Source organism: Grammomys surdaster, unplaced genomic scaffold, assembly GCF_004785775.1.
Source record: "Grammomys surdaster isolate TR1022 unplaced genomic scaffold, NIH_TR_1.0 139, whole genome shotgun sequence".
In the NCBI taxonomy this organism is placed as follows: Eukaryota; Metazoa; Chordata; class Mammalia; order Rodentia; family Muridae; genus Grammomys; species Grammomys surdaster.
In genome coordinates this window covers 7,453,255-7,464,202 of record NW_021604597.1, presented here as the reverse complement: position 1 = coordinate 7,464,202, position 10,948 = coordinate 7,453,255, and the positions used below count along the sequence as shown (strand labels likewise).

The window sequence follows — 10,948 nt, the reverse complement described above, 5'->3', positions numbered from 1 at the left end:
GCTACACAGCATTAGTCAGGAATGTCTGAGCTGTTGTGTTGTTGGATACCATCTCGCTCTGAGGCAGATGCCCTCAGCAGCGCTGACCCAGGAAAACTAGCTATGGGATCTGTCCTGCCTAGCTAGCCGCAGGCAGAGGAAAGGAAGCCACTCTGTAATTTTCCCAGCAGCCTCCTTAAATCTCTAGGTGACAGCTTGGACACGTTGCCTTGAACAGACACGGAAATGAGCTCAGAGCTTAGGAAACTTGCCCCAGGTCGCAAATTAAATTGGTGTCAATGTAGAAGTGAACACAGCCTCAAACTGGAAACGGTCCAAAAGGCTGCAAGAGAAAAGATCACAGCTCTTTCCAAGGCTCGAAGTGTTCGTCTCTAAGCAGTTACTGGAAGACTGTGCCAGACTTCCCCTTCATCTTTATCCTGTGAGCAAGCGGCATAGTGGATTAGTCATTTTCTCTCTTACAGGTGACTGAGGATGTTTCTCACGTCCTACTACTGGTTTCATTGTCCCAAGGATTTCATTTGAAAGGCGGGGCACTCCTTCACTTCCCTCCACCCCAACCGGAGACTGGAGTCTGGACCAATGAAAGCATAGAACCTCATTTACTGGCACTAAGAACTGGCACTATTTAAGTGGTAGCAAGAATGGGCTGTGAACCGCGTCGGCTTTCTCCACAAAGGGGCAAGCTATCATCCGATCTGTGGCATCACTGAGCTGAAGAGAGGGAACAGAGGAAAGACTGCAGGACTCCTGGTGCCACTATGTCCTGTGAAAAGTGTGCAAAATACATCGGATACTGTCTGGTGTCGGCTGCTGTCTTCTGCATCGTAGCTAATGCTTTGCTCTACTTTCCTAATGGGGAAACAAAGTATGCTACCGAGGACCACCTCAGCCGCTTTGTGTACTACTTTGCCGGCGTTGCAGGCGGAGGCCTGCTGGTAAGTCACTCAGAACTATATTATCACTAAAACTTCCTCTCCTCTCAAATGGCAGAGTGCATTCTTCTCACGCCAAGTCTTCTTTAATGCTCATCTGTAAAAGCTGGATTGTGTCTTTGTTGCTGTGCTCTCTTTGAAAGCAGAATATTCTAAGGTTGTGTTAAAATTCGCTGACCCTATTAGATGTTGCTTTAGTAAAATCTTTTACCTTAGAGGGAACTCTCTTTTCTCAGAAGCTTTTACTTTACAGCTTGAAAAATGGTCACTTTTCACGGAGACTTGAGAGACTATCGAGTTTCTGAGTGCCAGAGCAGCGCTCACTTCTCATTTGGAGCTGAAGAGAGTTGGCTGGGCTCCGAGACAACAGTTTGGGGTCTAAATTACTCTCTGTTGCTTACTTTCAGGCATCTATGACATGGGAAAACATTTAGGGAGTGAACTGGTATTTCCTAATAACTGTAAGCGGCCTCCCGAGGTTGGAGTTAGAAGCAGGTTAGCATCTCAGTCTAGTGATGGAATGTGTTGGTTTATTCTCCCTCCCCCCTACAGATTGTTTTTAGTTGAAGTTAAGAAGAATTTACTTGGTACAATGGGAGGTGAAAGTATTAGTTTCAATCTCAACACAGATGGAATATAGACACTTTTGCCCACTTAAACTGCTAGACTTAAGAGAAACTTTAAGGAATTGTTACTGTCATAGAGAATACTATTTTCCTTGCCAACTAAGATTAAGACATTTATACCTAATGGACTCCTTGTTGCATGGCATGGGAAATGTGCTTTCAACGAAAGCATCACTATGTTCATGTTCCCATAATCAGTGCAAATACAATTCTATAAGTGAGCATAGCCACTGTCTAACATACACTTAGCATCCACTCTGCTTTGTTGCTTTTGGCCTTAAACTTCAAGTAGCTCATTCTTATGTGAAGAGCATCATTGCCGAGTTGAAATGGCGCCTTTGTATCTTCAAAGAAACAGATCATATTTTTTTTTTTTTATAAAAAATGTTCATCTTTTCTATCTACTCAAAATGTTTCAGCCATTCTACTCAAGATTTGATCTTCTACATTTGATGGGGGTGGGGATCACATTTAAAGATAGATTTTACATTTAACAGTGCCTATGGCTTCCATATAATATGTTAACATTTGTGGAAAATGTTCACATTTATTTACAGGTTGCTATTTCACGTTCTGTGCTCACCCACTGTACATGGAAACAAGCAAATGCAATCCTTTCATCTCTTCTCGGGCCTTTACATCATTAATAATATTTGGTTGCTCTAATCAGCAGACATAAATATATTTTACAGAAATGTCTGACCCCACCCATAGGAAATCAGGAAAGGCAATGACTTGATTCTGTTTGCTTCTGAGCAGATGCTCCTGCCAGCGTTTGTGTTCATTGGGCTGGAGGAAGAGGACTGCTGTGGATGCTGCGGCTTTCAAAACTACGGCAAGAGATGCTCGGTAGGTCTCCCGGTGGTGCATACTGGTGAATTCGGTTCAGTCCTGACACAGGATGGAGGCTCACTTCTCGCTTTTTCCTTTCTATAGATGCTTTCTTCTGTACTGGCTGCTCTGATTGGAATCATAGGATCTGGCTACTGTGTCATTGTGGCATCGCTGGGTTTGGCAGAGGGACCAAAGTGCAGCGATGACAATGGAGTATGGAACTACACCTTTGCCAGCACTGAGGGACAGTATGTAATTGTTCTTTACCTAGCAACATATTTTAACCACAGCACTTAAAACTAAGTTATCTATCTATCCATCCATCCAGTATTTCCTTACTCCAAATCATGCAGTATGTAAGGGTAGATAGGCAGTCATCAACCTGGGGAAATTCTAACTACTATTAAACATAGCCACTGATTTTGTGCTTACAACGACACTATGGAGGTGCTCCCGTGATTACTTTTGTTTTACAAATGAGAAAAAGAGGCAGGCAAGGATGAAGTGACTTATCCAAGGTCTCATTGTTAGAATGAACTAGTGAACCTTTGAATCCAGGCTGTCCGCTCACCTCATAGAGTTTATGCTCAGACAGTGTGCTGTAAACCTCAATGGCACTCAGGTCAAATGCAGCACATTTTACTAATTCATAGGACAATATTCAAAATCTAGAACAAACAATGATCCCACCTCACACTTGCATATTCTGAAGCGTGTATAACACACACACACACACACACACACACACACACACACACACACACCCTTGATTTAACTTACCAGGAGACAGAGCAAAGATTTTACCCACTACTCCAGCTTCAATGTAGTTAAGAGAGGCCCATTGTCTTATGTTAGGATTTTCTGTTTTTTAATCAGTTACGACAAAAGGTGCAGAATCAGAAGAGCTGGTGGAAACTGGTATCTATGGTGATGAATGAGTATAGATTGTCCTTTCCTGACTTGCCTTCTTTAAGAGAAAAGATAATTTTGTGTGTGCACGCGTGCATATGTCAGTGGAAGTTCCCACAGAGTTCAGAATGAGGTGTCCGGTATCCTGGAGCTGGAGTTACAGGTAGTTGTGTGTTGCCTGATGTGGGTGCCGGGAACTGAGTTAGTGTCCTGTGCCAGAGCAACACACACTCTTAACCACTGACTCCCTTCCCAGACATGATTCAGCTTTTAAGTTTGAATTTTGAAAGGTTCATTTTTTAAGATACAGAAACAAAAACAAAAATAAAGAATGACTATAGATTGTCCTTTATATTATCAGTTAGCCTTGGGTCTGATCTCAGCTTCTCACTCACCCTCTAAGGACAGGAAGCCGTGAGCTCATTTTCCTGTCTCTCAGTGACTTCATCTAGAGAATGGCCGTCGTCATGACCATTAACGAGGTGATGTGTGTGAAATGCTCATGTGATGGCTGACACATTGTGGGCAGTGCCAGTGTTAGCTTAGGATGAACATGAAAGAATGGCAGCCTCTGAAGAAAAGCTAGTACTTACTGGAGGTGGAATCGTAATGTCTCCTGTTGTCATCACCTTTGCTCAGAACATAATGTGCTCATAGAAAACGATTATGTCTATTAATAAAAAAAATTAAGAGCAATTTTTACATCCCTCCCACTACTCATTTATGCATCTCAAAAACAAAACCCTTTTTCTTCTAGATCATTCTTTATTCGAATCTGTTTAGGGATCTCAATAGGTAGAGTAACTAACAATTCCAAGCTACCGATTAAATTTTCAGTAGTTAAATAGAGCCAAAGAAAATTTTGACTCTGTGTGACCTGAATAACAGCCTTTGTTTTACTGAAAAGCAGAAACACAGGGCCAGAATGCCATATTTTTGTTTTGTTTTGGTTTGGTTTGGGTTTTTTTTAGGGGTGGAGTGGCGGTAGTAAGTTTTGTTTTAAATCAACAAGTTGAATCTCTTATTGGCTCAGTGTACTGTTCCAATGTTAGATGTCTGGTTTCAAGTTGGGGCAGGAAGAAGTGATAGAAAATTGTACCAGGCCTCTTTGTAGGATTAAGTTACTCCTTGATGTTCCCACGTGGTTGAATCTGACTTCACTGGGAATCCAAACACTACTCTATGGGATAGCAAGGGCTGACATTCTAAGAAAGAGATCCAAAACATGCATATTTATCTAAATATCTATCTATCTGTCTATCTAGCTATCTGCCTATCTATGCACACACACACACACACACACACACACACGAAATTTCTCATTTTGTTACATATAAAGTCACATATGACCTCAGCATGACCTGGTGTGATTTTTAACAAAGAGAGTTTGTGTTGTAATTTATCATTCTGTGATTTTTAAACACATACCATGTTCCAGATTCTGTGCTGGTGGCTGGCTGTAAGAAGGCCCTGCACCTGACAGCATGGAACTCAGCCTTGAGAAGTGGCTTTAAACAGGTCTTCTCTCAGGAAGGGGTTCTGTTTGGTTGGCAGCCTTTCACATTGTTTCCCTGATCAGCATACTTGGCGTCGATGTTCTCAATCCATGTTCTGCTGGAGTCCATGCTCTTTCAGGACAGGATGTGCCATACGGTCCTTAATTTTGCACTCATACAGCAAATCAGTAATCTTAGTCTACTAACTTAATAAAAGGTATTCTTCACTGCTACAGAGGCATGGGCATAATGCCCTGAAAATAAACAGGCTAAACTCAAATCCTTCTACTTCCTACTGTGAATTAACTTTTTGCTTAAAAATTAAAAAAAATAGCAACAAATTTCATTTGAAAATAAAAGCCTCTTGAATTTTAACTTGGCAGAATTTGGATACTTTTCAAAAAAGGAAAGTGCTTGATATCTTAATGAAATGATATTAATATCCTAAAGTTTAAAATATAATGTAAGACATATTTTCTAAATAAATAATTTACTCAATATCTTGCTCATAGACAACTATAAGCAATGATAAACCTGGGTAACAATAGAAACATCCTTTATAAGTTTACTATCCCAACCTGAATTGTTTTCATTTTTTCATATTTACTTAGTTCATAGCCATATGATACACAACACGGTTTTAAAGATGATACAGATATACCTTTGCTTTTCCTTCTCACAAGAAGTCATATGTCTTTTAAAGAATATAAAAATCTCTCAAGTGAGAATTTTTAACCACAGAATCCTAGATTAGTGTCAAAATTTGTGTTTTAATTTTATGTTTCTCATTGAGATAATCTTTGGGCTTAAACCTTCCATTTGTTGGAATATTGTTCCAATATGCGTATCTAGCACATAGTATTGTGTTAATTCATTTCTATGTTTCTGAATAAAAACCTCCAAACAATAAAAGTAAGTTATGAGATATACTCTTAAACTGTGGTGGTGTGCCTGAAGTTCCTCTTCTGTCCACAGGTACCTACTGGATTCCTCGACGTGGTCCAAGTGCTATGAGCCCAAGCATATTGTGGAGTGGCATGTGACTCTATTTTCTATCCTCTTGGCTTCCTCTGCGATTGAATTCATCTTGTGTCTCATTCAAGTGATAAATGGAGTACTAGGAGGCACATGTGGCTATTGCTTCTCTCGCCAACAGGTGAGAACTTGTGTGACTATGTTGAGGTCTAGCTCTGTAGTGGCAACAAGGCTCCATTCTTTTACTTAAAGGTAAAACCAGGAACAGGCAACCAGCCAGAACCTATTCTCACTATATAGGGAGGCATGTCTGACACTCAATTTCGGCTTCAGTACTTAGTTTCACTCACTGAGTCATCGTTGTTTGCAGATGGCTCTGTGGCCACAGGGACACTTGCCTATAGACATAGTACCTCTTTCAAGTTAAATTCCCCATATGTTTCACTCACCCAGCTCTGGTTGAGTGTCAAGATGCTTGCCTTCATTTTTCAAAGGACACAAGAATAATATCCAACACTGACTCCCTAAGATGTAGCAGTAAACTCACTTCCCATTCACATGCCTAACTCGAGCATTGAACAAGACCTCTAAGATCACTTATCCAGGTAACAGACTTCAATTCTTCAGTTATTTTATGCCCAAGCCCTTCCTTTAACCTTGGTGCAGTATTTCCTGTCCTATTTGATTCCCTGTAATTCTTTCCTAATAAAGAATAACAAATATGCCTTACCCTTATACAGTAAGCATGGAGTACAATTATTAGCCTTTGAATGTCCTTCTGAAAGAAACTTTCTATGTGAAAGAAAACCAGGAAGCTTTCATTTCCCGTGGATATGACTTAGGAATGAAATATTCACTTGTTTGTAACAGAGAAAGTTATTTTCGCTTTTTTATTGAAATTATTTTTCCTTTGTCTCCCTAAATCACGTATTATTGAACAGATGGGAAGTTAAAATCCAGACCATCTTGGGAAGTTGCTGTTTTATGTCTTATTCTTTAAAACAAGATGAAGTAAACTTATTTCACTTATAATTTCCATTTCATTTATCTCCTAATTCAATATCTTTTGATTTTCCTTGAAAAGAAGGCAAACCAAAACCAAACCAAAACAACTCCCCCCCCAAAAAAAAATCCAAAAATAATAAAAACAAACAAATGAAACCTAATAGAAACTAAAGTCAGTGCTACTGGGAAACTCTTTGCTATAAATATATGGGAAATTTCTATTCATTTTGAGAGGAAGTTAGAATTTATTTCTAGCTTTATCTATCAGGCAAATCCACAAGATTAAGAATTTCTTTGGGATCCTGCCAAATTTCCAGGAAAACAGTCTTGTGGGAAAATGACTTTAGTATGACATTGTTTTTTTAAGGCAATTGAAGGAAGGAGAGCAGAATAAAACCTTTGGAATTGATTCCTAAATGCAAACCTATGCTCTCCCTTGAAACTCAGACAAAGCAGAGAATAACCTCAGCTGCTGCTGGACTTTGGTGCTGGGGCATTTGGGGCACAGGCATAAGGAGTCTGTGGACAAAATTGGTTCAGTGTTTTGTGAGGAGAGATAACTTCCTGAGTTGGAGGCAAGCACGTGGTTCTGTCATCAGAGTCACTGTAGAAAGTGCTTCTCCTTAACATTAGAAAGATCTATTACTTTTGTTTGCAAGACAAAAGGTGCTCTCACTGGACAGGGGACTTAGTATAGGAGAGCTGACTTCTAACTTGGTAGCATTTGATTTGAAAGGTTAACTACAGTAACCCCACACCAGTGGGAAATTCCCACAGCATTATGTTAAATTACTCTCCCAACACAAACACACTACGAGCCAATTCTGTGTTAGTATCCCGAAGTTTCCATGAACACTTTTTATAAACTTTCCTGGGGAAGTAAATGGGTCTGGTTTGTTTAGGAAACATTTTTGTGAGCCTTGTCTGATCCCTAATGGTATGGGTGGCCTAGTTTTGATTAAAAAAATTATTCAATTATATGTTTGCTTTGAATAAGACTGTGCATTGTGTGTTGACACTGGTAATAAACTAATGCAAATTTTACTTTCTTTACAGCAATATAACTGCTAAAAGAGAACACAAGACAGAACCGTGTGCTTCCTGTATTTCACTGTAATTTGCAAATTTTACCTGTGTTGTGAGACTTTGCACCTTGTGTCATAGCCCACCCTTTCTGCTTTTATAAGGAAATGTGCTGACATCATGACATGATGTCAGTGTTTACATTCATAAAACAAACTTTGCTTTGAAGAACAAGGCAGCAAACTGCACTCACTCGGAAGGGATTTTACAGACTTAATGACTGTTCTCAGCATAGCTGAGATAAACTCTTCAATGTTTGAGATAAAAATCATATCTAACTATTGCACATACATGCATTTGTTCTTTTAATAAAAGATCTCTGGCTTCCTTTTTAAGACCAAGAAGGACCAAAAAAAAATTCTGAAGAGATATATTTTACTGTTTATATGCTGTTTTCCATTTGTACGTGAACAAATCTCTAAGAGACTTTCTGAAGTGAGAGAAAACTTGCCTGGATTTGGAAATCTCACTGAGAAAGCGCTAACCCAAGTATGGGAGAGGAAATATGTGAAACTGACAGCGGCCGTGAACACTACTTGAGGCTGAAGTTTTCTAGCATGTAGAAAGCTTTCTGTCCTTCAAAGACAAAGACTGTTTCTGTCAACAGGAAGGTCAAGGTAGTTAGACGAGAAGGAAAATGAGACATGGAATAAAGCAGTTGATCACCATGGTGGGAAAATGGGAGAGGTAGAACAGGGTCAGGAAACTCACATGGGAAAGCTTCCCAAACTTGCCTTTGAGCATAGAATTAAGTATTTGCTACCATTCAGCTGTGATTTTAGTTTTATGTCTGAAGTGACACCCTCTCTCATCAGGCAATTTATCGGAGTCATGTAGAGAGGACTCCTTCCTAACACTTAGAAAGTTCTATTACCTTTTCTGGAAGACAAAAGACGTTTTCAGAATATGGGCTTTTGCGTGTGGAGATCCGGTTTCTAACTTAATAGAATTTGATTTGAAAGGATACACACAGTGAATACACCCAGTAGGACAAGGCAATGGTATTGTCCACAGCTTCTGGTTTTCCATCCCTGTCTGTGGACTGTGGTCTACAGGTTGGGTGGCATCTATGCAAAGGGCTTGCTTTCCTCTGGATCATCTTTCCTGCTTTCCCTGCCTTATTCCCTCTTCTTCCTTTTCTATCAACAGATAACCATGGCTATGCTATCCTTCGAGGCTATCAAATCAGCTAAATATCTTTCTTTCTGCTGGGTGCTCCAATAATCAAAGTAGTAGGTAAGGTAGCATGTTTTTCTCTCTTAGTGCACAAACTACACCTCGTTATTTGTTTGTTTGTTTGTTTGTTTATTAATGTAAAAGGATCCCTTAACCTACTACTTGGCAGAACTACCTAGAGGGAGACAGAACTGTGTATTTGCTCACAGTTTCAGAGCTTTCAGTCTGGGGTCATGGACTGCACTGATAATAGGCCTGTGGTAAAGCAGAACATCATTGGGGTAGGAGCATAGATCACTTCATGGTAGATAGGAAGCAGGTAGAGCAAGGTGCTGTGTGTGAGACGTAACCTTCAGATGTATGTCCTCCAACAACTTCCTCCAATTAAGTCCCACTTCTAAAGTTTCTACTGTCTCCTAAAACCATTCAAGGACCAACTGTTAAATAAACACTTTCAGATAATAATGATTAAGATTTTATACAGAGGGCTTGACTTTGGTTGTTTATTGTCCTGGATAACAGACAAGAGAGTTAATAAAGGGTTTTGCTTGCTATTAGACAGGCACATTCTTCTTTTAGGCAAGGTACCTGCTGTGGTGCCTGACCCAAAGTTGTAACGTCTTTGTGCTATGATCCCTTGGCAATCTGGTGAAAGCTGGAGACTTTTTATAATATCTATAAGCACATAAAATAAAACATATAGACATAAGAAGTAAATTAACACATTGGAATATTTTATCAAAGAAATTAGAAGTGGGCCTAGAGAGATGGCTCAGTGGTTAAGAGCACTGATTGCTCTTCCAGAAGATCTATTTTTGAGTTCTAGCACTCAAACTGCAGCTCCCAACCATCTGTAACTCCAGTGTCAGTGGATCCAATGCCTTTTTCTGGCTCCACAGGCATCACCTACATGTGGTGCAGAGACATACATGCAGGTAAAACATTCATCCACATAAATAAAAATTTTAAAAAAAGTCAAAATTATCGAGTAGTTGTTTTGATAGTCTACTTTGTTACTTCACATCTGAAGATAAGCAGACAATTAATTGTCCATGTGTTCTAGCTGCAGCCTCATGAGTAAAGCAATTTACTATACTTTTGAAACAAGATGTCAGTTAAACTGATATTTTTGAGGTACCAAGAACAATTCAGTGTGATATAAAGACACATACAAATACTCTAGATGAAAATGGGACATTAGTTTCAATACTACTTTGGTTTACTGCATGTAGTCCCAATGAAAGGAAGTGCAGTTAACATTTTGGTTAAAGGTTGGTACAAAGTAATGCTACTATTAGTTTTCCACTAAAGTGTGGTCCCATTCCCCAAATATCTACCCATGAGCCTATCGGTAACTCTTGGGCACTGAGTTAAAAATCTCTGCAACACAAAAATTCAAAAAGAATCTTGAAAGATAAAGATTAGAAGCTGTGTGTAACCTAATGAAGAAAAAGGGTCTGGGTAACAAAAAATAGACTTTATTTCTATCAGGGGTGAGTGTACAAAGACATAGCTACACCCAAGCAAACTGAAGAGTTTCCTTAATCTTTTATGGATCTCAATGCAAGCTAATTTGGGGTTTGTGGCTTTAGTGCAGAAAAGAATTTCAGGACTAGCCAGCATAAAGAAGAACTAGTGACTTTATTAAATAACTTCCTTGTGTAACCTCAATAGAAGAGATGCACCTAGTCTTGCCAAAGACTTGCAGTCTTGTAATGCCAGGGCTAGTTGTTATTCATGGGATGTCTCTCTTTTTTTGAGGAGAAGGAGAGGTAGGGTGGATGGGGAAGGGAGGATGAGAGTTAGAGACTGGGAGGAGGGAGAGGAAGCTGTGATCAAGATGTTAAAGGAAATAAATAATTTAATAAAAAAAAACAAGAGTGTTCAAGTGATAGCACATGCTGGCAAG

At 39.5% G+C, this 10,948-nt stretch overlaps 1 protein-coding gene across 1 annotated transcript; it reads left to right on the top strand.

The window, feature by feature from the left end:
- The first annotated feature begins 210 nt into the window (after nt 1–210).
- Tm4sf1 (transmembrane 4 L six family member 1) lies at nt 211–10,020 on the top strand. The gene is made up of 5 exons (XM_028763554.1): nt 211–938; nt 2,321–2,410; nt 2,498–2,643; nt 5,776–5,956; nt 7,837–10,020. The coding sequence occupies exons 1-5, from the start codon at nt 762–764 to the stop codon at nt 7,849–7,851; spliced, it is 609 nt and encodes a 202-aa protein (XP_028619387.1). The 5' UTR covers nt 211–761; the 3' UTR covers nt 7,852–10,020.
- The last annotated feature ends 928 nt before the right edge of the window (nt 10,021–10,948 follow it).